Raw genomic sequence first — 22,843 nt, forward strand, 5'->3', positions numbered from 1 at the left:
GACCTGTAATTCCAGTATCGCCCTGTCTCCTGACCCAAACACCACCAACGCCGAGCCAACTTATGTCCCCTGTCTGTGCAAACCAAAAAGGAAGCAAGATGAGCCTCTTGTACCATATTAGATGGATAGAAGCCAGTTCTTCCGGGAGATTGCTACGCCGTGACGTGCGAGCAACCTTTCACCCTCAAGCAGTCCCGCGCGGCTTCGCCTTTTGCTTTGCCTTCTCTTTCTTCTCCTCCTTAAGCTTCTTCTTCTTCGCTTCGTGCTGCTCCTCCAGCTTGCGCTTGTGGGCAGCCTTCTCTTCCTCCGACTTAGGCAGCACCTTGAAGAACCCCTCGATCCGCGATTGCTGCGAGCTCTTGAGGTTCTTCTCGAGGCGCGCACCGCCGGCGCGCACCCGGTCCTCTGAGAAGCCCTTCTCGTTGACCAGGAACTGGATAAGCCCATCGATGTCGGGCTTATCCCACTTGAAGTCGCACAGCGGGTCGTCGGCCTGTCGCACGTCGGGCGAGAAGAAGAGATCTCGTGCGTCCTCGAACGGCCAGTCGTCCGGGATGGTGTAACGGCCTTTCGGGTCGTTCTTCATGAACTCGACTACCTTCTCGAGCGTGCCGTGCTCCCGGATCAGCTTCAGCGCTGTCGAGGGGCCGACCTTGGGGATCGGATCAAGATAATCGCAACCCAACAGGATACAGAGATCGACAAACTGCATCGAGTAAGAACAGGCTGGAAGTTTTGGGCTTGGTTGAGTATTCGCTGCTTACCTGTTTCCGCTCCATGTTCAGACCTTCCAGCACCTTGCTGAGGAAGACCTCCTGGATGGGTTCCTTGCGCTGTTCGCTGAATGTGAGATGGCGCAAGAGGATGGGTGTGTCGAAGCAGAGCGTATCCATATCCTCGCTGGCGGCAGCGTAGACCTTGCCCGCGCGCGCTAGCACGGCGCACTGCGCCTCAGCCTCGGTAGGCGCAACGATGTAGGGGATGCCCATCAGCTTCAGCAGCCGTTGGCATTCAGCGTTGTGTTCTTTTGTAACGCGCACGGTTCTGCGCGAGAACTTTTCCACGTCCTCCGCCGTTCCTGTCTCCTTTGCCTCTTCGAGTCCCTCGTTCGCCTCTTGTTTCCTTTGGAACCGCCGGGCCAGTTCGCCGGACTTAAGTTTCGGCGGTGCGCCATCGAAGACGTAGAGCGGTTTGATTCCATTGTCGACCATGCGGAGGGTGCGGTAGAACATGCCCATCAGATGCGAGGTTGTCTCGCCGCTCTCGTTCATTAGCTGCTGGCCATCGGAACGCACGGCGATGAGGAAGCTGTAGATGCTCATGGATCTATGGACTGGTCAGACGACTAATACAGATTCGAGCTCCCCGGACCGGAATCGTACGCATCCTGGTTATTATTAGCCAGTGCAAAAAGGAGCCAGCCGCGCTGAGCGCGCGACTTACAATTGCAACCTTGCGGCCGAATTGATTCTTGATTTCCCCTTCCTTGATGGCATCTGGAGCTTCCTCCTTGATGATCTGGAACAGGCCTTTAATCCCCATCTTTGCTGGGTCCGCTTGGGTTTAGTATTAGTACGAATCGCCACTTCTTTCCGGTATATGGGTCTCGATTTGTTGGCAGGTCGGGCGAGTATGTTGATTAATGGAAAGGCCGCATGCAACCCGCTGACTTGGACGTGATGTCACGGAACGGTTTGCGGGAGGTTAAAACGCGTCTAGCCCAGGGCGTGCGACGCGCCTTGCTGGGTAAAAGGTGGGGGCAATTAAAACCCCTGGTTGGTCAGCGTGGGTAAGCTCCGTACCCACCACAGTACCATACAAAGGGAATGGATATTTCTTACTCTGTAGATGAATTGGATCTCAGGCTGGATGCGAAATGCCGGTTACCTGTACCTGTAGGTATCGTACCTAAATCTAGGGCACTTGGGCAATAACAGCAAGCTGTCTCAATGTAGACTTGTGCCAGCTCTCGGATGGATTACCATAATCCTCGAAGCGCAGGGTTTCCTGCTCCAAAATCACTATTTTACATTGATCAACCGCGGTTGCTGAGTCATGACTTAGACGAGGATTGAGAATGCATAGAGACGTGTTAACATCGTGGGATGGCCTGATAAATACAATGTAGGCATTTAAAGCAGATATGTACCGAAACTCTCAGACGTGCTATGCTACTCCTTCGACAGGATATATGACCGATTGTCTATCTATCAAGCCGTGGTCCCAATCCAGCATGTTGTTGCAAGAGCCAGAGGGCGGCAACCGGATATCGACGCTTCAAAATATGGACCGAAAGAAACAAGCAGCAAGGGGACATCGTTCGTGAGGGTCGGACTCACGCCCAGGCATCGGACAACGTTCGGCTTGCCATGAACGCCTGGCCCCTGCCCAGTCGAAATGACACAACTTCAACACACAGCTGAGCAGCCCCAACCTGAGCATGCCTTCATTACCGCCTGGGCTCATGATTCTAACACGAGAGGCAAGCAAGCCTTGACCCAAACACGCAAGCATGCGGGATCTGCTGTCGGCGTCCCGTGCACTGACCAGAAACGGCGAACAGAATTGCTCGAATCTGCCCCTTCCGCGAGACGAAGACGGGCGCATGTCGGGCGGCAACGAAACAAAGTCGATCCGACCTCAATCAGAAGTTCTCTTTGCCCCAGACAAAGTGGAACCTAATAGCGCGACGTTAGCAACGGCAAAAGGAAGGTCGTAGACTGCAGAGTTTCCAACTTACCCAGGTTCGCTGTACTTGTTGCAGAAGATGTGTAATGTGCTGCCCAGACCCTTCGGACCGCAGAAGAACACACCGGCCTCAGAGGGAGTGTGCAGTTTCCTGATCCCTCTGAAGATCATATCCCAGTTGGGACGGCCAAAGTTCGTTGGAGAGCGGAGACCAGTGATTGTATCCTTGTCGGCGTTGGCATCGTTGATCATGATATTTGTCGCGTCATCCACCTTGATCTTGGCCGTCAAGTACGTGTGGATCTCGATGCGGTTGTCTACGTCCTGCGCCTCGATAGCGAGAAGAAGCGACCGGAACCATTCAAAGGAGCCGAAATCACGGCAGATCCAGAAGAAGTAGACCTTGCTCAGCCTCGTTTTCTTTTGTGGGTAGTTCATCCGGTACCAGATTGATTTGAGGATGGAGGCGAAGGGCGTCACGCCAATACCGGCTCCAACCAGGATCGAGATCTCGTACTTGAAGACATCCTCCGATGCAGACCCGAACGGTCCGTCGATATAGACTCGCGGAAGGACCCGTCGTAAGGCGGGATCCACCTCATCGTTGGTTTGGTCGACACCCACCACCTTGGACGACCCCTCTCCCTTCTTCTTGTCGAACTCGCAGCCCAGCGTCTCGGCGACCGCTCTGGTGAAATCGCCCACGACACGGATGTGGATCGAGATGTAGTCCTCCTCTGGCGCACTGGTCAAGGTGAACGGGTGGTACTGCCACAGGGAGACCGCGGGGCAGCAGAAGAAGATGTACTGCCCGGCTCTCGTCTTGGTGTGCTCCTTCTTGATCTGGATCTCGCACACATTGCTCGGATGCTGGATGACTTTGGAGATGTACGTCTTGTGTCTGCCGCGCACCTCGCGAGCAATGCGCTCCGCGAGGTAGGCGAAGCCGCCGTACATCCAGAACTGCCAAAAGACGCCGATGGCCGAGGTGCCGATCGAGACGCAGAAGGGCGCAAAGTCCGGCTGAATCATGCAGAAGGCGCCGTGGATGGCCCAGAAAAAGAAAAAGATGATAAACATGTGGTGCGTGTACCAAAACCGCTCGTAGTTGGCGCGCCGCGTCTTTTCCACCGAGGTGATCACCATGCCCGTCAAGGCAATCAACATCACATATCCGGTCCAGCCCGGCCCGGAAACCAGGTTGGCCAGCAAGAAGCCATAAAAGCCGAGGTTGTTCTTCGCCGCGATCTGGGCGAAGTTATTCCAGTGGGCAATCGTGTGTACCCATGAGAAGAAAAAGATGGACCATGCGGTGGTGATGTGGAACGTAATGTTCTTGTCGAACTGGATGATGCCATTCAGCGGCGTCTGACGAGCCAACGAGATGAGCGTGCGGCAAACGGGGAAGAGGATGAGAGCGACATCGACATGGAGAACGAGCGCAGAAGCACGTGCAATCATAAATGTCGGCCCAAACGTATCCCGAGCGACCTGGAGATTGTCCTTGAGCGTGTAGTGGACGAAGCCGAAGGCGAACACAAGGGCGTGGAGGAACATGAAAACGAAGACGAAACTGTGACACAGTCAGCTCTCTGCGCTCGACGTCGACGCCAGCGACGTAAAACCCACATTCGGCGGTAGCCCTCGTTCACCATCCATCGGTCGAACTTTTCTCGGGGGCTCAGCTCCCTTTGCTTCTCCTGGGTCATCTCACCCGACAGCAACATGCGCGTAAGCGGCGTCCATCTTGACCTCTCCGACTGTTTCGCTGACCCCACGCTGCTCGGATACCCGTATCTGTCGTCGTAACCTCCGTAGCCCGCCATGTCGGGCGTCCTATTTTTGTCGTGATCCCCGGGCTCAGCGACCCACGACTTCCCCCCAAGACCTCCCAGGAGATCTTGGTCTCTTTTTCTCAGCTGTCAAGCCCTCCACTGGGCACTCAATGCCCAAAGCTGTTCCGACGAGCCAGCGATTAAATTTTGATCTGGAATCAATTCGTATGTTTGCGGACTCAGAACCTGCTGAACCGGCGATAGAAGCCCATCAAGCGACAGTAACGAAGAATAGTCGTCGGCCGAACAATATTAAGGAGTGTAAGGGTATGGAGCCTGCATTTGCCACGGCCGGCGGAGGCGATGATGGTCAGCAACCAAGCACCGAGAAACCGAGAAAAAGATGCACAGCACCAACGAAGAAGAATCGGCCGGGAAGGGGGGGAGGCTGTGGTCGGAGATTTGGGTGTTGTGGGGGGGGGGGGCGGTTAGGTTAATAGAGATGCCAAGCGGCCCACCAAGAAAACATGGGCTGATTTCCGGAGATCATACCTGTCCACAATGCCCGTCTCTTTCACCCACACAGTTTCCAGAGTTTCCGCAAGAGACAATGGGGGAAGACTCTGGAGTCTGGGGCCAGTACGTCAGTCACGTCCCAGTGTGCACGAAAGAACAGAAACGTGGGTCAAGAGGCGAAAGGCGATTGGAAACTGACTTAAGATGGGGCGCACCGAGCGGCTGTTGAGGAACAAAGTGCCCGTGAACGAGAGAGTCAGGGACGTGGGGACCCTTCCAGGGGAATGTGTCTCGCGCTCAACTGCACCGTACACTATCACGACTAGAAAGGGAGGGCCATGAAGCGAAGCGCGCCCAGACAGGGGTCCTTGTAGGAGATCCGAACCAAGGGAACCCGCTGAGGTTTGCTGTGGGCGCCGGGTTGGGACGTCTTGCAGTGCCACCATACATTGCACGTTGGGATGTTAGGTACCTTTGGTAGGCACACACCGCTTTCTAACATCAGTCTCCCCCATCCGAGAGAATCTCGTGACATTCGGAAGCCCCTGTTCACTTAATCTTTCAGGTTACCTACCATAGTTACTTTGCGCTTCGGAGTCGCTGGGGTCTTGGGCTGAGTGGCCGGCAAGGATGAATGATCAGACCGATCTCCCGACAGCACCAGACTGGAAGCGGTGGGTAATGGCGCCACTTTCCAGAAGCACGAACCGAGTCTGCTTCATGTTCTTCGTCCGAGAATAATATGCGCTGTGTTTGGTGTGAGCAGGCGGCAGTTCACAACAGGTCCAAGTTTCAGGCCGCTGGGGATCTTATGGCTGCCAAGACCCGGTTTTATGAGGGACCCACATACCTTCAACTGCGTCCGTGATTGGCTGAGGCTGGCCCATCGCTGTTTCGGCCCAGGATCTTGACACGCGAAAGGGGATTCAGGTTCGGCGCCAACCGGTGTTGTACTGCGCATCTCACCCCATGGGACTGGACTTTCGCTTCAACATTATCTAGGTATGTAGTTATGTATGTTGTGTTTGATCATGTCAAATTCTATGATGTACAGGACCAGCTTAGGGATACCAAATTGGGTTAGCTCTGCTCTTAATTCGACATTAGTATTGTGTACAGGCTCATCAAAGCTAGGGGAGACCAATATCAGCATCACCACTTTGAGTTGTGTATAGTATACACTAAGAACGACAAGTGCCATTTACATGACGGGATTCGGGCCACGCAAGATATCCATGGATGTCGCAAGCACCCGCCCATCCCTGGGCAGATCACATCCTAATCTTCGGCACGGGGCCAGGCCTTCGTGGACCGCAGATGCGGCCGGTGAAATGGTGCGCACACCCCAACGGGTTCCGATACCTATTCGATATGACGGCACCAGAGGCGGCTAGAAGTAAGTCTTCACAAGACCGTAATACGTGACCGCCAGAGAGGCTCCAGGAAGAAGAGTGAGCGGGACGGAGGATTCAAGGAACCCACATGACGCGGAAGCCAAGACGGGCACTACCGAGCCACGCCGCCTGGCATATCCACCAAGTTAGAGAAGGAAAGTGATCAACGTGACGGCCGGGAATATCACAGACCTTTTTGAGCTTCAGGCTTCAGGTTTTGTCCTGTGCCTCGCCAGTCAAGTCTCTGTACTAGTACAGGCATGTAAAGGAGCCTGGTGCCAGAACCATCAGTCTTACCTACAAGCTCCAGGGAACCAGTAGACTTCTATCATTCTGGTCTGCTTTCTTTTAGCGGACACCGGATCGATGAGGTGCTCGCTGTGATGGGCCATTCGTCTCTCGGCTGCCAACATACCGGCCCGCGTAGTGGGCGTCATCATCCATGGCACATTGCTAGTATGCCACCAGTAGGACACCAAATGTACGTGCACATCGATGACATCTCATCATGTCGACCACGGTTTTGTCGGCCTCGCTAGCTACCAAATAGGGATAGGATCTATGCGGTCCAGACGGCCAGCTAGAAGCACAGCTGACATGCTGTTCAGCGACGGTGATGGTACAAAGTACGAGGTAGCTAAATACCCTGCCCCTGACCCTAAGTCGCTGTCTCGTACCTCTCGCTGCTTCCAACATAGAGGCTACGCCTTGTAGCGCCTCGTAGTGCCGTCTTCGGAGAGCTTCGTCGACAATCCTTTCAATACTAGACCACGTCTAAAGGGGCAGAAACGGAGTCCCCTACACGCCGTTGGTCCCATGCGCCCGCTGGCTGCTTGTGCAGCAGCTAACGGCCGACATTGCTAATTTTGTTGATGGCATTGATAGTTTCAGATGCTGGGCAGGGAAAGGGAAGCAACAGATTGGGAGCAAAGCCCTTCATGGGGCGAGTGCCTGACTATTGAGATGCAAGCCCGATCAACGGGCCAGCGTCTTGGTGCGACTATGGCCGGCTCTTGCCAGAGGACATTGGGGCTCTGTTGCGGGAGTTAACGAGTAAGGAGGAGAAAGCCGGATGCATCGAGCCGCGGAAGCAAGTAGGTAAGGTACTTCACCCGCTTGCGGAGCTATAAGTATCCAGAAGATCTCAGGTAGAGAGAGCACCCAGTCTGACGAGGACGGAAGGCTGGAAACCCCTTTCTCCCATTTCCTTTGCAGATCAACAGACTAGCCTTCATACAACTGTCCTCGACTTGTTTGCAGAAAGGTGTATATCCGTACTTCAGCGTCTAAACGTGGCATCTAGATGCCCAAAGGTCAGTCCGTAATCCAACGGCGTAGCTCGCTCCTTAGTAGATCTCTCTTTCACCATTATGTTTTACGATTACGCGTTTTGTAAGCAATATCATCCACCCTTGGTAATTCTGTAGACCAATACCCTTCCAGGTTGTTGTTAGACTCAGATGAGCTGGGTTATATTCACAACTCTTCCCAACCGTGTCGGGGACCATGGGAAACTGAACACACCACATTGACCCCGTCTTAGCCGTTCTTCATGTCCTCCACAGCACAACAAACATCGTATTCCTCGAGCTACATTTCTATACGGCCTTGTCAACCCCGTCAGGCATTTCCCCCAGCCGTCACGACCATGCCCTACCAGTATTATCCCTCAACCGACCTGGACGAGTTCGAGGAGGTTGCCGCCAACGCCAACCCAAACCAACAGGAGGCGGATCATATTCAGGGCCGACATCTTCCACCGCCATAACCTCCCCTACGGTCTAATGGGGGGGATGAAGCAGAGGATGACTACTTAAAGTTGAAACCCAGCCATCGTAGGTGGGCTGTAGACGACTTGCGAGATATTGATGTGGCCATTGCTGTAAGCGGATAGATGAAGGAGGATTTAGGTAGTTGGGCTACTCCTTTTATGCAAAATGGGCTGAAAGACAGGCCTTACCCCGTGTAGTCTCTGAGCTGGCAGTAAGCTGGTATCTTGCCCGAGCCATTTTGATCGCAAACTGAGTGAAGACATATCACGCTTTAGTCACAGTGCTAAAAGATAGTCAAAAAAGTGCGCGATGGTCAGACCTCTCCGATTCCCTGGCTAGGTAGGTAACGCAGTATGGATAATTAAGGCGTCAGTGCCCGTCGGTATACCCCCTGCCACACCTCGACTATTTCCCAAACAATTCTGCATGATGATGCCTTCTGTGATGGTCTCGCCGTCGGAGAAGACTGAAACCAGCTACCTATCTAGAGACCCCAAATGGCAGGCTGGTTCAGGGTTACGACCCCAGTCAGCCGTGAGCGCTGGATAAGATGCCAGGAAACCAGTAGGATTGACCACCGCGCCCAAAGCAACGCAACCCGTTCCACAACCCTAGACCGCGTACTTCCTGGTCCACTCCCGAGCCGTCTGCTCGTACTTCGCGCGGTCGGTCTTGTACACGTGCGCGATCTCGGGCACCAGCGGGTCGTCGGGGTTCGGGTCTGTCAACATCGAGCAGATGGAGAGTAGCACTGCGACACAGGTCAGATGAGGTTCGAGCCCGTGAATGATACAAGTATGTAGAGGGATGGAACACACCTTTTGATATGGTCAACGCCGGGCTCCACTGGTCACGCAGAATATCTAAGCAAATGCTGCCGTTTGCGTTGATATTCGGGTGGTAAATTCTGGTCGTGAAGTGGACCTTTGGAGGCTTGAACGGGTAGTCCGTAGGAAACTGGATCTGAAGGAAGAAGACACCCCCAGCATACGGCGAGTCACTCTGTCCGACTCTGATTAGCATCCGCCATACCCGGGGAACTGAAGTCGAAAATCAAGGACGCTGTTGTCGCGAATGCGGTGATCGACGTGCCCAGGTCGAGGAACAAAACTCACAGGACCCATGATCGTAGCTTGCCATTGAAACTGCAGAACGAGGTGTTAGCATGGGGATAAGACATAAATAAGAAGCTGTGCATTTGCACAGCCACCTGATGGGAAGTGGGTGTGGAGGGGTACATACAAGATCTTCACCCGACGGCCCAGCAGAGCAGGAAGAGGGCGGATCACTGCGGGAGACGATATGTTAGCATCACATTCAAGCGACAATCCGCGAGAAAGCCATCTCGATGTCCGCGAGAGTGGTCAACCGCCGTGCTGCGGTCGGTGCCCCGCTCGGCCGAACACACCCCACCAAGGATGGATGACGGCACCGCAGAGGCTTGCCACTGTCGGGAACCCCCAAAAATGAGTGTCAGGGAACGGCTTACCGGCCGAGATCGGTGAGTTCCTTGTTAATGCGCTTCAGAGCCATGGCTGGGTATTTGTGGTGTTTAGGTTCGAAAGAGCGAGAGGCTGGCCGGTGCTGCTGAATTTAAGGCTGTCAGCTTTGCCTCTTTGGAAGTGCAGAGAATCCCAATGAAACAACCCGGCACGCCACGAGATCCGGTCGTACCGCGGGCCAGAGAGAAACCCAAAGGGGGTTTTACTATTAGTAAGAGTCAGGACTTACCGAGAAACAGCAAGATGTGATGCACAAGAAGCTTCGTCGGAAATAGGACGAGATGGCTGACTACCGAGTCCTCCAAGATCAACTAGGTTGCAGGAGCGAAAAGTGAGGGGGAAGCGCTCGGCGGTCGATAAAGGCGGTTTGGTACCCACACATACCGAACGCATCCACTGGGCCAAGGATTTTCAGGCAGGAGCAGCCGCTGAGCGGTGATTTGGCGCCTGATCGCCAATCAGACAAAAACATTGCTCCAGCTACGGATGTCTCGTTTGCTCACGCGACGCTATATTACGGGCGACCACATCAAATCAAAATTGACGGCGTTGTATGTATGGTTACAAACATGGAAATAATAGGTACCCGCATTGAATCCACGTCGGAAGCCCCACTGGTTTTGCGGCCTGAGCCTGTTTACACATTGCTGCAAAATCGCTGATCATCACAGGTAATGGTACACGTACTCCTCGACACGTCGTGCTTGGGGTTTAAGTAGGAGCGTCAACGAGGTTGCGTGGAGACTGTGAGAGGGATCATCAGCACCCTCATGGCCAACCCCGCTGCCCCTCCCCATGAGCGTGCCTCTCCCGACGACGGAGTGAAGACCCAATGCAGGGACGTCGACCAGAGAGATGACCGGCGCTGTGCAATCAGCGTTCCCCCAGCTCTTCCAGAGAGCCCGACGCCTAACTATACAAACGCTTGAATCCCGGTGATGGCCCTCCCCAGAATGAGACCTAAATTAGGGTCAGAAGGTATTCTTGATACTTAAAAAGCGATCTTGTCACACTTACTGTGGATGTCACTCTGGCCCTCGTACGTTTGGGTCACGTAAAGGTTGGCAACATGACGGCCGACCATGTATTCGTCGCTGACGGCGTTTCCGCCAAATATCTCCTGCAACACTCTCGCATTGTGGAGGGCTCTGTCGCAGTTCTGACGTTTGATCATACTGATCATCTCAGGGGTCGCCTTCCTTTCATCCTTCAGCCGGCCGACTTGGATCGCGGCCAGAGTGCCATAGGCGGCATCGGTGGCCGCGTCCGCCAACTTCTTCTGCACAAGCTGGTACTTGGCCAGAGGGTTTCCCTTGAACTGCTTCCGCTCAAGGGCGTACGTCCGTGCCCGATCGATGCAATCCTCGAGAGCCCCCATGACACCAAGGGCGATGCCATAGCGGGCGCTGTTCAGACAGGCGAATGGCCCCTTAAGACCCTCGATCTCGGGGAACATGTTCTCCGTTGGGACGGGACAGTCCTCGAGGTGGATCATGCCGGTTATCGACGCACGCAGCCCGGTCTTGTTCTTGATGGCAGGCGTCTCCAGTGTCCCCGGAGGGCACTCCTTCCTGTCGACGAGGAAGCCGCGGATTTTGCCCGTTTCTTGCAGCTTCGCCCACACAACCAGCACATTCGCGATGGGTGAGTTCGTGATCCAAGTCTTGGACCCCTTGAGGAGGTAGTATCCCTTTTTCTGGGGGTGCTCGCGTGCCACAGCTTCCATTGAGCCTGGATCACTGCCATGGTTGGGCTCGGTCAAGCCGAAGGCGCCGATGATCTTGCCCTTGGCCATCTCCGGGAGATACTTCTCCTTCTGCTCAGGTGAGCCAAAGTCGTGGATGGCACCCATGGCCAGCGATGACTGGACTGACATGCTGCTTCGGTAACCGCTGTCAACGCGCTCCACAGCGCGGGTGATCAGAGCGCCAGCAACAGTCGAGACGCCGGCACAGCCATATCCGTTGATGGTGGCGCCCAATAGTCCCAGTTCGCCCATCTCCTCAAGGATCTTGGGATCATAGTGCTCATCCCGGTATGCCTCTGTTCCCGTGTAAGTCAGCAAGGAAAAGGGGCCGATCTTGGCTTTGGGGTTCTTTGGGGTTCGGTAGCCGTACGAAGCACCCGCGGCAGTAAGTGTCCCTGACAATAACGCTCAGCGGTCTCGGAGATGGCGAGCTCCTCTTCAGTCAGGAGATTCTTAGAACCGAGCGGGTCCTGCCAGTCGAACTGCGACGCCGGTGATGTCGAGGCATAGCTCCGAGCACCGTGTGTGAATTGAGCACGAAGGAGGACCCTCTGAGGGAACCGCTTGAAAAGAACCCGTGACATCGTCGTTGTGTATGTCACCTAGGTATGTGATGTAGGGGGCGAATAATGAAGGGAGCGTCGGGGATCACATCGCCCGGGCCAGCCTCGGCATTTCATGTTGTTGATCGTTGTCATCGGCCCGGGGTATTCCCAAGTTCCCAACTCCTAGTGGAGTTGGGCCGGACCTAGCCGTCCCTCTCGGCCCTTCGGGCGTGGACAGACCGACAGAGGCATTCTGAGATGTGAGGGTTAGGGTTCTTTGCGATAAAACGTTCCCTATCAGCGACGGCGTGGTGGCATGAAGTACACGCGTGACAGCGCGTCTCAAGCTTCGGGATGCGCAACCCTGGAATTATCCCTGACCATCTGTTGTCCTTCCCGTGTGAAGAGAAGAATACTTCGTACGGCCGGCGAAATCAAACCCAGGAGACATTGAACCGAAATCTCATCCAGAGACGGAACCGCAACGCCTTACAAAAGCGCTTCAGTTCCTTGTACCAGCTAGACTCTCCTTTCCAGCGCCGTACAATTCCGTATGCTACCTTCCCCCGCCGCCGTCCATGTTGACCATCTCGTACTCGCCGGCGCCGTCCCTTCCTCTCCCTCGTCCTCTTCCACGCGAGAAACCCTGTTCTTCATCATCGCCGCCCTCACCACCATCATGGTTGCCATGCTCTCCTCCGTTTCCCCCAGTCGCCGACGCTGCGCCTCCCCCACCAAACGATATTGGCCTCAACTCGCGATAGCGGCAGCCCCATGTCGCCAACGCAACCGAGACCGCACTCGCTGCCGCCATAGAAATCCACCACGCAGTGTGACGCGGCAGTTGGCCCGAGTATAAAGTCACGATGACCAAGTGGATGGCGTGTAGCGATAACGCGAAGTCGAGCACGAGTTTCGATCGGCCGATCAGGATCACAATCGCAACAGCCCTGCCGTAGAACCAGAAATTAGTTCTGTCTCCGCATAGTCAAGCCAGAAAGGGTGCGCATGAATCGCCAATACGCACATCAACAAGCCCCCATCCAACACCCAGATAAACCCCAGCATCCACCCTTGCGTCGTGTCGCCGCGCACCGCATCCCACCCAAACACAAGATCCAAGTTGAACTTGATTCCCGCGACCAGCGCGGTAAAGAGCATTAACGCCAGCGCCCCGGCGTAGTATAGCCCCTGCAACGCGGCAATCTGGCTTAGGATCTTGAGTGGTGGGAGCTCGGAGATGGCGCCCGCGCGAGGCGGTCGTCGCCGACGCGCCATGGGGGCCTCTGGTCGTTTGTCGGAGAAGAGGAAGGGGGAAGGAGGCGCCTTGTCGTGAACGTTGGCCTATGGGATTAGAAGACGGCGCAACTAGCTATATGTAATCGTCGGTTCCGAAGTCTGAGCGCCCACGTTATCCCGGCAGCGTGTCCTCAGAGGTTATAGTCTGGGGCCCTGGCATCTGCAGTAGTCCAGGCGTCTCGGGTCGTGAAAGAAGGTTAAGCTCCGCGGAGGCAAGTTTGTCTTCGCCTCGTTAGCGTAGTATTAACCGTCTGACGTTTATTATGCCCGTAGGTGTTTGTACTTCGTAGGGATCTTCGAGTAAGCTGTTCTTCGCATTGTCCCGGACAGATGCGCAACAGGCAATTACTGCCTGTAGTGTATCCGTAATCTGAAATTACCAACGAGCCAGGGTGAACGGTCGGCCCCACAGTCCCGCTTGCCGCAGCCGGGCCCGCCCCTTGCACTCGAAACTTGGCGGATCATCCCGAATCGGCAAACAGCTCGAAGTCAGAAGCTCCATTGGAAGGTTGAAGGAAGCTCCTCCTAGCTACCTACTGAAGGATAACGAGAAGGACGACGACATTCTCTCACGGAGTCACCCGCCAACGACAGCTGCCCCACACAGTACCGAACCCCCTTGGCAGCGAGGAGGAAGCAGCAACAAATCAGAGAACCTAGAGAGAAAAGGGAACAAAAGATGGGCCTCTTCGGTCTCTTCTCCTCCTCCGAGGAGGACAAGCGCGCAACCGAGATCCGCACAGGCGCCGTTGCGCCCACACGCGCGGAAAGACAGAAGTGCTGGGCGGCACGCGACGCCTACTTTGCGTGTCTCGACGCCAACGGAATTATGGATGCGCTCAAGGAGGACAAGAAGGCGGCGCAGAGCTGCGGGCGTGAGAGCGCGGGTTTCGAGAAGGACTGTGCTGCGCAGTGGGTGAGTTCTTCTTCGTTACTGGCTTGTCTTCTGCCTTCCCGGCCTAGGCAATCCCTGGCTTGACTTGGCCTAGGTACCTCGCCTGGTTTGATTCGGGGTGAGGGAGATAGAGAGAGTGTGTATGTGTGTGGTTGAGTGGGCAGGCGAGTGTTAACTTGCGGCGGCAGGTCACATACTTCAAGAAATGGCGGGTGCAGGACATCCAAAAGAAGGCGAGGTTGAAGGAGCTCGAGGCTCAGGGGGCGCATAAGATGGATCTGCAGACTGATTTCAAAACCCAGAGGTGATGACGTCGGTATTTGAGTGTCTCTGGGGTATTCTGGGCGCATGGGGGTGCGGCAGAAGTGTAAAATATAAACATGTGCAAACAAGTCTCCTGTATCTTGGGTTCGCTCGGCGTTGATGGCACCGGTTTCAACATCACGAGATACTTTTCTAATCCTGCTCCGACCGGTGATGTTTATCCACATTGAAGGGTACACAGATGGAAGCGAAGTCCCAACCTGCCCCCCTAACCTGCCTCACCTGTTGTTTATATGCCCCTCAGACTTTGTGCGACCCATTCGTCAAAGGCCAAGAACGGTACCTTAGTCGGAAACCCCTCAAGGACTGTGTAACACATGACAACGAGATTAGGTAGGTGGGTGATTTCGAATCTAATTTCTAGCGAGTAATAGTGTGACTGACAACCCGGCCGGCTATGAGTAATTATGGCGTAAAGGGAAAGATGGATCCAAGCAACATCAGAAGAAACAAGTATGAACATGTAATGGACTGGAGAAAGGAAGACAACTGAGAAAGATAAGGAAAGGACAAAAGAGACCTGATGTTTATGCTGGTCGATGCGATGTGGTATCATGCTCTTCAAGGAGACAACCGGAAAAGGTCAAAAGCCATCGAATTCGTACAGTCCCAGCTGTTACCCTCTCTGTCTCCCCAGCGTCTTCAGGTTGATCCCGGGCCCGAGGGTCCCGTCGTCCTAGCCGCTCGCAAGGTGCGCATTGCTCGTCTCGACGCCACCATCCCTAAGAACCTTTGTCGAACCGACTCCCGTCCCTTTCCACTAGGTCCTTTCTCCGGCACCAAGACCCCCCGCGTGCCCATGCTTTGCGCGAGTCGCACACACGGTGGAATGTCGTCACACTAGGACACATTCTGTGAAAGCGGAGAGCCTCCTTTCGGAAGCGGAGGCAAAGCCTTGTCCAGGCTGTCGCGGCTGATCGACGGCCGAAGATTCTGCGACTTCTGAGAACCGGTAAGACTCTTGAGACGGCCGTTACTGCCGCCGTTACTGCCGCCGTTGCTGCCAATGGCGTAGCCGCTGTCGGCACTCTCCGGCTTTTGTTGTCCATTAAACCCATACCCGGTCTTTGGCGGGGTTGGCGGCGGTCGTGTTATGGTGCTGTTGCCCCTGCTACCGCTACGCGTTCCAAGAATCGGGTTACCGAACCCCGGTTCCATTTCGTCGCCGTCCTTGGCGGGGGTCAATGGACGGTAATCGTTCTCTGTCAGAAGGCTGCTAACCCGGCTGTTCCGGCTGCGGTCTCCCGTCGACGGGCCCTCGACAGCCTCTTCAACCACCGGCAAGACTGTTGCCTCTCTGCGCTCAGCTCCCGGAGCATTCGAGGCATGACCGGACGTCGTCCTCAGGGTCCTTTCAGGCGCGTGATCTTCAGTGCCGAGGGAAGAGGAAGGTGGCAACGGAGGCTGATAGTTCGGCGCAGGCGGACGGGCAGCGGCGGCCTCGGCTTGCAGCGCAGCGTCTCGTTCTTGGCAGGCTCGGGCAGCTTCCTCCGGCGACATGGTTACGTTGGAGATGAAGTTGATGAATCTCTCGCCGTATTCATGCGGCGGTAGGGCCGAGATCTGGCTGCGATCACTTGAAAGGCCCTTCCAGAAATTCTCCAACTTCTTTATGATACCATACTGGAGAAAAAAGTCAGTTTCGTCCCGATCTAAGCAGGGTAAAAGGGTGCAGAACATACGTGGGTGAGGCAGTCAATTACCCCCAAGTAGTAAATCTCATCCCCGGGAGCATTGTCCTCGTGCGTTGCGCGGAAGCCGCCATCATCTTGGTTGAAGATGAACCCTGGCCGGCTCTGCCCTTCCTCAAGCTCATCGGGCATTCTGCTACTCGTCTCGCCCATCGGGACCGGCTTTTCGGATTGGATCATCTGCCGGAGCTCCCTCGCCTTGCGTTGGTTCTCCAGCTTGGATGGGGTCCGCATCAGAACCGAATGAGGATCAAAGTCCTCTGGCGTGTTGTTGCGGCCTGGGTTGAAGACGCGCAGTGTCTTATCCCTCAGGTTCTCCTCGTTACCCCGTTGGAGGTCATGGATGCCTATCAGCAAAGAGTAATCCATAATCTGCAATCTTTGCAGTAGCCGCACATCCTTTTGCAGTTGCTCTAAGAAGAGTTGCTTTTTCTGAATGCCCAGCTCGAGGTGTCTCTTTCGCCGGAGCCAGTTGAGGTCCTTCAAGGTCGCCCTTGGATTGTTTTCCAAGTCATCTTCCTTGTAGTCGCGGCCAATCGTCGAGCCCTTCAGGTCAAAGGTTTGATGAATATCTTTGTGAGGCGGAAACAAGTTGTTCATGACGACGAAGTGGATCTTCCTGCCGTAGGGCATCTTGACGCGATGAAGGCCGTAGAACTGGGACAAGAGCGTGTTTGGGTTGTCTTTGACGTGCTGATAGTAATCCTTCAAGACCTTGCGGAGGAACTTATGCTCGGCATGATGGATGGTCTTGATGATGTACTTGTAGTCCCGAGAGAAGTAGAAGAAACTTCCACTCTTCCCAGGTGATCCAAGCTCCGACAAGATGTACTTCCCAGTCAGCGACATGAGGTAATCTGCGGGGTCTAGGCGGAAGAGTGCGCGCAGATGCCGGAACACCCAGGGAGCGTAGTCCTTAAACTTGAAGTCGTACTTGGCTGACGGGACCAGCTCATTTCCAGCGATGTCGAAGGTGGATTTTTGTTTGACTTCGAAGTCAGCGTCGGTCAAGGGGCGGTCGAGCTTCGCGTTGGTTCTCGACACGGACACCCGGATACCAGTCAGCATGTTGTAGGCGGTTACCCAGTTCGCGTGCGACTCGTCAACCTTAGTCCCGACCAGAACCCGGTCGTCGTCCTCGATCTCCCTTCTCCTCCTCTTGCTGGCCCGCTTCTGCCTGTACGCCTCTGCCCACCGTATAGCGTCCTCATCTGGAACCACTTCATCACGATGCCCATCCGAGTGGACGGATCGCGTATTCCTCCTAGCCAAACTCAACGATGCCCTGCGCGGTCCGCTCGGAGAGAATCTGCCGCTCGCGTAGGCCGTATCAAGTCCGTCTTTCGACCCGCGGCCAGGTGTGACCTTGGGAACCTCTAGAGTATGACGGTGCTTGATCCCGGGTACGGGGGCAGGCTGCAATGACCCCGACGAGTTGAGGTTTTGGTCATATATTGGAGGCGACGAGAACCGGTGAGGTGCTTTCAAGTTCCTCTGGCTAGATCCTGGGCTGGGAGAAGGAGGGCTCAATGTGGGAGCGCTGATAGCAGGGGCTGTCGGGGTAGCAGATCCGTTCTCCACGGTGCGGACGTCTCCTTTAATGACTGGGTGCAAATATACCTCAACCCCAGGTTTGGTCGTCGAATCTGCCCTGGGAATCGTACGCGGAAGTGCACCGTTTGGGTCCTGGGCCGGGCGACCATCTACCTTCGTCCCGGTGGCCGAAGCGGAGATCGTCCGATCTACCAGCGTCGTCGAGTTCCCAACCTCTGGTGGGTTCCGGCTCGCAGAATCACCAGCACCCACCCCGTTTATTCCTCCGCTAATGCTCCCATTCGGCAATGCACTCATGCTCTGTGCGTGGGAGAAGTTCTTGGTCGCCCGCTGCTCTGGCTCTATCGAGGTTTCGGATGTCGTGGAGGAGTTGCTCGATTTCGCGGAGCTCCCGTCGAAGCTTTCAGTCGACGTGTGCGAGTGCGGCTGGCGAGCAATGTGCCCATTGACCTTGCCTTGGGACGAGCCGTAGTCGGCGGCCTGGTCGAGATGCACGACGTCGGAGGATTGGGAATCGGTTACCGTGCTCGAATTAAGCATGAAGGAGGGCATCTCGGAGAGAGCTCGAATTTGAATGACGGAGTTGGCAATTGGAACCCGGCGAGCAACGTTCGAAACTAGGCGCGGTCGGCGGTAGCACAAATGCTCTTATGCGACCGTTCAGGCCCCAGGTCGGCGTCGTCGTCGGGTTCGGCTGGTAAATGGAACAGACGAGCTCCAGGAGAGGGTTGATGTTTTGGCGTCGGACGCTGCGATCGATTGTCGAACTGGTTTCCGGGCGGCGTATTGTCTTTCTTTGAGAGCCGCCAGACAAACGGAGCAGGTCAAGCTTGACTTGACTTCGCTGTTATTGCACTGGTAACCTGTGTGCACCTCCAAGTTGTGTAAGTTATGGAGATGGATACTGCGAAGCGATTGAATGATCCAGCGTGGTCGGCAGCTCTGTGCGTGTTCAGGATGGAACTCTCATCTTGGAACGGTGGCTGAGCGGGCGACCGGGACAGGACCCGCCTAGCAAGCTTGGGGGTTGGCGCGATTGGGGGCAGTGGAGTACGGAGTACGGTATCGTAACAACTGAAGCCCGACAATCCGTATATCTTACACGGCAGCGCTGAGCTATTGTGGCGGGAGTCGACGCACAAGAACACAAGAATCGACACCAGCAGTAATGATTGAATCTATGATAATTTACACTGTAGGTTACGAAAATACTTCAATAGCAATACTGTTTTTCGGTTTGAGTTCTGACCCAGCCGCGGGAGTGATCTTATTATTCCGCTCGTATCACCCAAGACTGCCCAGCTGAATGAATGACTTTGGTGGTATCCGTGCTTGCCGTGCTTGGCTGGTCGGGCAGGCACGGAGATCTTGGCAACTCATTGTGCATGCTCGGTCTTAACTGCCTTATAATGAACCAGCGTGCTGGAAGGTTGGAGCAAAACTTACAGACTTTCTTTACCTAGTACGGTATCTGGCTTTTTTCTTTCTCACTACCCTGGTGTCTGCGCTGGTTGATGCCATACCGGCTTGAACTTGCTGAGTGTCCGGGTGCCTGTTGTGGCCCCATCTGCTTCATGGCTCAGGCCTCATTTAAAGCGAATCCTGTCCAACCCTGAGCCAGTTCCATTGCCTTGCGCCCCACAACGGAAGCCCGGCGCGTCTGTGCTTGCCGAGTCTTGACTAGGTTGTCGATGGAAGAAGACCTGCTGCTTCAGGTAAATACCCCTGATCACATGTTCACCATCCTTGCTACAAACTCACTGATTTGCACTTTGTGGCGGCCTCCCGCATAGTTGTTGTTATGCGGACGCTAGCGAGGGAGAAGGATTTTGATCTTTGATGGGTGGCGTGCTTTCCAGTTTCCACGAGGTCGCTCAGTCTACTACCTATGTAGGAGCTTTCGGCAGCTTCCAGCCTGTCTAATATCTATAGGTATCCATGAGGTAGTACTAACGAATAAATCTATAAGCTTCCCCGCTGATACAGCACATAACTACATCATGTCGTCATTATTAACTCCCAAACGCCGCTTGGGGTATTTGCATGAACTGAGAAGGTCGCTCTGGATGCAGAAGAAACAACCACTCACTCCAGCCTCCTCTCTATGATCGGCTGTCCGACCGGCTTCCCACCAATAAACCCAAGATTATCCCCACCGAGTTGGAACACCATTTGACCCCTCAACCACGTCTCCTGGACCCGACCTCTGAAGGTGTATCCCTCCCAGGGCGAGCAACGGTTCTTCCAGCGCATGTCAGGCTCCCGCAGCGTCCAGATGTTCGCGTCGTCAAACACGCAGATGTCGGCGTCCATGCCGGGCTTGATGCCGCCCTTGCGGTGCGCCAGCCCGACCTGCTTGGCCGTCGCCTGACAGCACATGCGGACGATGTCAATGATGGACAGCGCCGAGTCGCCGCGCACGGCACGCTCCGTCGCGATGGTGTACAGGATCGGCAGCCCGAGGCCCACCGAGGAGATGCCGCCCCATGCGGCGAAGAAGTCACCCTGGCTTTTGTCGCCACCAACCACGGCCTGAGTGATGATGGCATCTACCACGGGCTCCGCTGCCTCCTCCTTGGGCGATGTCACGTCGATGGCAGAGTCGAAGTGGCGCATGGGCGGTCTCGGCCCGTCCAGGTGAGCGTGCTGGAGATGAGGCGGCAGCAGCTTGAGCTCGGGGGTGCACGGGGAGTGGTCCGAGACGATGGTTTTGATGCAGCCGTCGACATCGGCGATCTCGTCCCACAACCGGTCCTGGTTTGTCTGCGAGCGGATTGGTGGGCAGCACTTGTGCCTGGTGTCGCCATCCTTGATGTCGTCCGACGCGAGGCCGAGGTAGTGGAAGCACGTCTCGGCCGTGATGTTGATGCCGCTCTGACGCGCCTTCCGCAACATTGGGATGCATTCCGTTGCCGAAAGGTGCACAATATGTAGGTGCAGCTGGGGCGCGAGATGCGCCATCGACAGAATCTCCTCGACGGCACAGGTCTCGAACACCGGCGGTCGAGAATCCAGGAATGTGCTGTAGCTGCTAAGCTCCCCGGTGGGTTGGGGCGGAGCGTCGGATTGTTGGACGGCTTCGGACTGCTCGTCCGCTTCGCCAGCAGCCGGGTTGGGATTCGGAGGGAGCATTTCGGCGTGGAACATGAGAGTCGTGGGTGAGTCCTTGAGCGTCGTCATCGCAAGTGCGATGTCCTTTGCTGAGACTGCGGGGAACTCCTCGACCTGTTGCCGTTGGGTCAGTATCCGGTTCGGTTCCTTCTTCCATTCTTCCTTCTTGTTTCAAGCCACTCACCCCAGAGTCGATGAGGAACCCCTTGAAGCCTCGGACGCCCGCTTCCACAAGGGGCAGCAGTTCGTTGGCGTTGCCAGGAATGACGCCTCCATAGAAGCCGACGTCTACCCAACACTGTCCCTCGCTGGCGGCAAGCTTTTCCTTGAAGCCCGCGAGCGTCGTTGTGGGAGGGATAGCGTTCAGGGGCATGTCAATGACTGTGGTGACGCCGCCCGAGGCGGCAGCCTTGGTGCCGGTGTCGAACCCCTCCCATTCCGTGCGGCCGGGCTCGTTCAGGTGGACATGAGCATCTACTAGGCCCGGCAGCAGAAGCTTTGGGCTATAATCCAGGTACACAACGTCCGCAGGGAAGGAGCTCCTGGGAAGGACCTGTGGGATCACGGACACAATCTTGCCAGTGGTTGGTGAGACTGCGATGGTCGCGGGTGTGAGTACCAGCGAGTCGTCTGGCAGAGTCAGGACGGTCCTCGTCGAGGCGAGGACGACTACCGGCTCGCCGTCGAGTAGAACTTCAACTGTCATGTCTCGACAGGCCGACCTTGGGACGGGCTAGGAGGATAAAGCGGGACCAGGGAGCAGCGCTTAGACAGCAAAGGAAGTCACTCTCGCGGCAGAGGTCTGAATCTCTCTCGGCGGTGTGAGGTGTGTCAGCGAGAGGGCGGGGAACCGAGCAGCGAGAGTCGTCTTGCGGGAAAGAATGAGCGTAGAAACGAGAGAGATCCGCTATCAGTCGCACGAGTCGGACTGTAGCAGAGCAGCTGGAGTGAAAGTTGAAGATAAAGAAGCAGACGGCTAGCCTATCTCCCCGCCAGTATCTCTATCTTATCTCGTCCATCCTGAGCCGGGTCGCCCCCGACCGCCCCTCCCCGAAGCAATTCCCGGTCCATCAGGCTAGAGCGCCCATGTTCTACCTAGTTCCTTCAGCAGTTGTGGGACGCGTCGGTATCATGGCCGTACTCGGCGTGGAACTACACTAAGACCCTGCGTTATCTGGAGACGCTGATTCGTCGCCATGTCAACTTCGGAGAGAGCCGCTTCCCGATGGGCACGTGTGGAATCCAGGCTTAGGCCGGTCAGACCAATCACAAAGCCGGGGCTTCGAAGGGTTCCTGAAGCATCCCTGTCTGTCCTGTGACAAACGACCCTCTGATTACCCGTTTGGGCCGTTATCCGAAGCTGTCGTGAGGTTTTTTGCGAGTTTCGATCGAGTAAGCCGGAGAAATCTGAATGTTCCTGAGTTTCGATCGAGTAAACTGCGAGAAGTGGAGTCCCGCGTATCTGAATTTCCATCGAGTAAGTTTGAAGAATTCTTTTGCAGCGCTAACTTGCCACCGCTGGCCTGCAGATGGCCAGATGCTCGCTCTTAAACTATTACGCAATTGTTGAAAGGTCCTAAGGTGTCTCTGCGCTGTCCTTTGTTTATTGCTCACATGACAGAGTGGACCGAGAGAGCGGCGGTCTGAAGGAGGAACCTTCTTAGGAAGACGAGGCACAAAGTCCTTTATTATTCATTGTGTAATAGAAAGGTACTCACTTGGGCTTCTTTTGAGTACTAGCTCAACGGAATGGTGGGTGGGCTGGAACATGAGGATTGCCATCGAGAGTCAGAGACGTCTCGCCCGAGTTCTCGGTGTCCACCCTGCACAGGGCGGGAAGCACTTGGGCCGAGCTTTACTCGCCCCAACCCGGCGTTCCCGGCCATGCGGGAGAAGAAGGCGATGATGATTCCAGGGTGCAACCGACCTGTATCTCTGATCAAGGGTTGTGATGTCTGTTGAGTACTAGTATGTGCTCTACTGCTGTAGATGAATGACAAGGTGCTGTACCTCATTGGGCATCTTTGCTA

The 22,843-nt window shown here is 55.4% G+C and overlaps 8 protein-coding genes across 8 annotated transcripts; 1 reads left to right on the forward strand and 7 right to left on the reverse strand.

The window, feature by feature from the left end:
* Positions 1-60: 60 nt before the first annotated feature.
* B0T15DRAFT_212050 (PIN domain-like protein) lies at positions 61-2,041 on the reverse strand. The gene is made up of 5 exons (XM_062862687.1): positions 1,842-2,041; positions 1,444-1,772; positions 1,383-1,387; positions 765-1,326; positions 61-706 (listed from the first exon to the last, which is right to left on the reverse strand). The coding sequence occupies exons 2-5, from the start codon at positions 1,540-1,542 to the stop codon at positions 185-187; spliced, it is 1,188 nt and encodes a 395-aa protein (XP_062721625.1). The 5' UTR covers positions 1,543-1,772; positions 1,842-2,041; the 3' UTR covers positions 61-184.
* Positions 2,042-2,644: 603 nt separating this feature from the next.
* Positions 2,645-4,514, reverse strand: B0T15DRAFT_397871 (ferric reductase NAD binding domain-containing protein; the record flags this gene model as incomplete). Its single annotated transcript, XM_062864926.1, has 3 exons — positions 2,645-2,678; positions 2,741-4,261; positions 4,318-4,514. 3 exons carry the CDS (start codon positions 4,512-4,514, stop codon positions 2,645-2,647), a joined length of 1,752 nt encoding a protein of 583 aa, XP_062721626.1.
* Positions 4,515-8,295: 3,781 nt separating this feature from the next.
* Positions 8,296-9,899, reverse strand: B0T15DRAFT_533607 (ubiquitin-conjugating enzyme/RWD-like protein). The gene is made up of 5 exons (XM_062869371.1): positions 9,635-9,899; positions 9,388-9,433; positions 9,261-9,290; positions 8,964-9,147; positions 8,296-8,896 (listed from the first exon to the last, which is right to left on the reverse strand). The coding sequence occupies exons 1-5, from the start codon at positions 9,676-9,678 to the stop codon at positions 8,757-8,759; spliced, it is 444 nt and encodes a 147-aa protein (XP_062721627.1). The 5' UTR covers positions 9,679-9,899; the 3' UTR covers positions 8,296-8,756.
* Positions 9,900-10,117: 218 nt separating this feature from the next.
* On the reverse strand, positions 10,118-12,137 carry B0T15DRAFT_533611 (acyl-CoA dehydrogenase/oxidase). The gene is made up of 3 exons (XM_062869372.1): positions 11,765-12,137; positions 10,665-11,690; positions 10,118-10,607 (listed from the first exon to the last, which is right to left on the reverse strand). Exons 1-3 carry the CDS (start codon positions 11,976-11,978, stop codon positions 10,561-10,563), a joined length of 1,287 nt encoding a protein of 428 aa, XP_062721628.1. The 5' UTR covers positions 11,979-12,137; the 3' UTR covers positions 10,118-10,560.
* B0T15DRAFT_533613 (integral membrane protein S linking to the trans Golgi network-domain-containing protein) lies at positions 12,138-13,590 on the reverse strand. Its single transcript, XM_062869373.1, has 2 exons — positions 12,967-13,590; positions 12,138-12,889 (listed from the first exon to the last, which is right to left on the reverse strand). Exons 1-2 carry the CDS (start codon positions 13,215-13,217, stop codon positions 12,496-12,498), a joined length of 645 nt encoding a protein of 214 aa, XP_062721629.1. The 5' UTR covers positions 13,218-13,590; the 3' UTR covers positions 12,138-12,495.
* A 1-nt stretch (position 13,591) lies between these two features.
* On the forward strand, positions 13,592-14,582 carry B0T15DRAFT_533614 (cytochrome oxidase c subunit VIb-domain-containing protein). Its single transcript, XM_062869374.1, has 2 exons — positions 13,592-14,154; positions 14,322-14,582. Exons 1-2 carry the CDS (start codon positions 13,918-13,920, stop codon positions 14,439-14,441), a joined length of 357 nt encoding a protein of 118 aa, XP_062721630.1. The 5' UTR covers positions 13,592-13,917; the 3' UTR covers positions 14,442-14,582.
* A 378-nt stretch (positions 14,583-14,960) lies between these two features.
* On the reverse strand, positions 14,961-18,454 carry B0T15DRAFT_212283 (uncharacterized protein). The gene is made up of 2 exons (XM_062862689.1): positions 16,140-18,454; positions 14,961-16,080 (listed from the first exon to the last, which is right to left on the reverse strand). The coding sequence occupies exons 1-2, from the start codon at positions 18,252-18,254 to the stop codon at positions 15,298-15,300; spliced, it is 2,898 nt and encodes a 965-aa protein (XP_062721631.1). The 5' UTR covers positions 18,255-18,454; the 3' UTR covers positions 14,961-15,297.
* A 1,333-nt stretch (positions 18,455-19,787) lies between these two features.
* On the reverse strand, positions 19,788-21,519 carry B0T15DRAFT_396383 (uncharacterized protein; the record flags this gene model as incomplete). Its single annotated transcript, XM_062864835.1, has 2 exons — positions 19,788-20,927; positions 20,998-21,519. The coding sequence occupies 2 exons, from the start codon at positions 21,517-21,519 to the stop codon at positions 19,788-19,790; spliced, it is 1,662 nt and encodes a 553-aa protein (XP_062721632.1).
* Positions 21,520-22,843: the final 1,324 nt, after the last annotated feature.

The sequence above is a fragment of the Chaetomium strumarium genome, assembly GCF_033439665.1.
Source record: "Chaetomium strumarium strain CBS 333.67 chromosome Unknown B0T15scaffold_4, whole genome shotgun sequence".
In the NCBI taxonomy this organism is placed as follows: domain Eukaryota; kingdom Fungi; phylum Ascomycota; class Sordariomycetes; order Sordariales; family Chaetomiaceae; genus Chaetomium; species Chaetomium strumarium.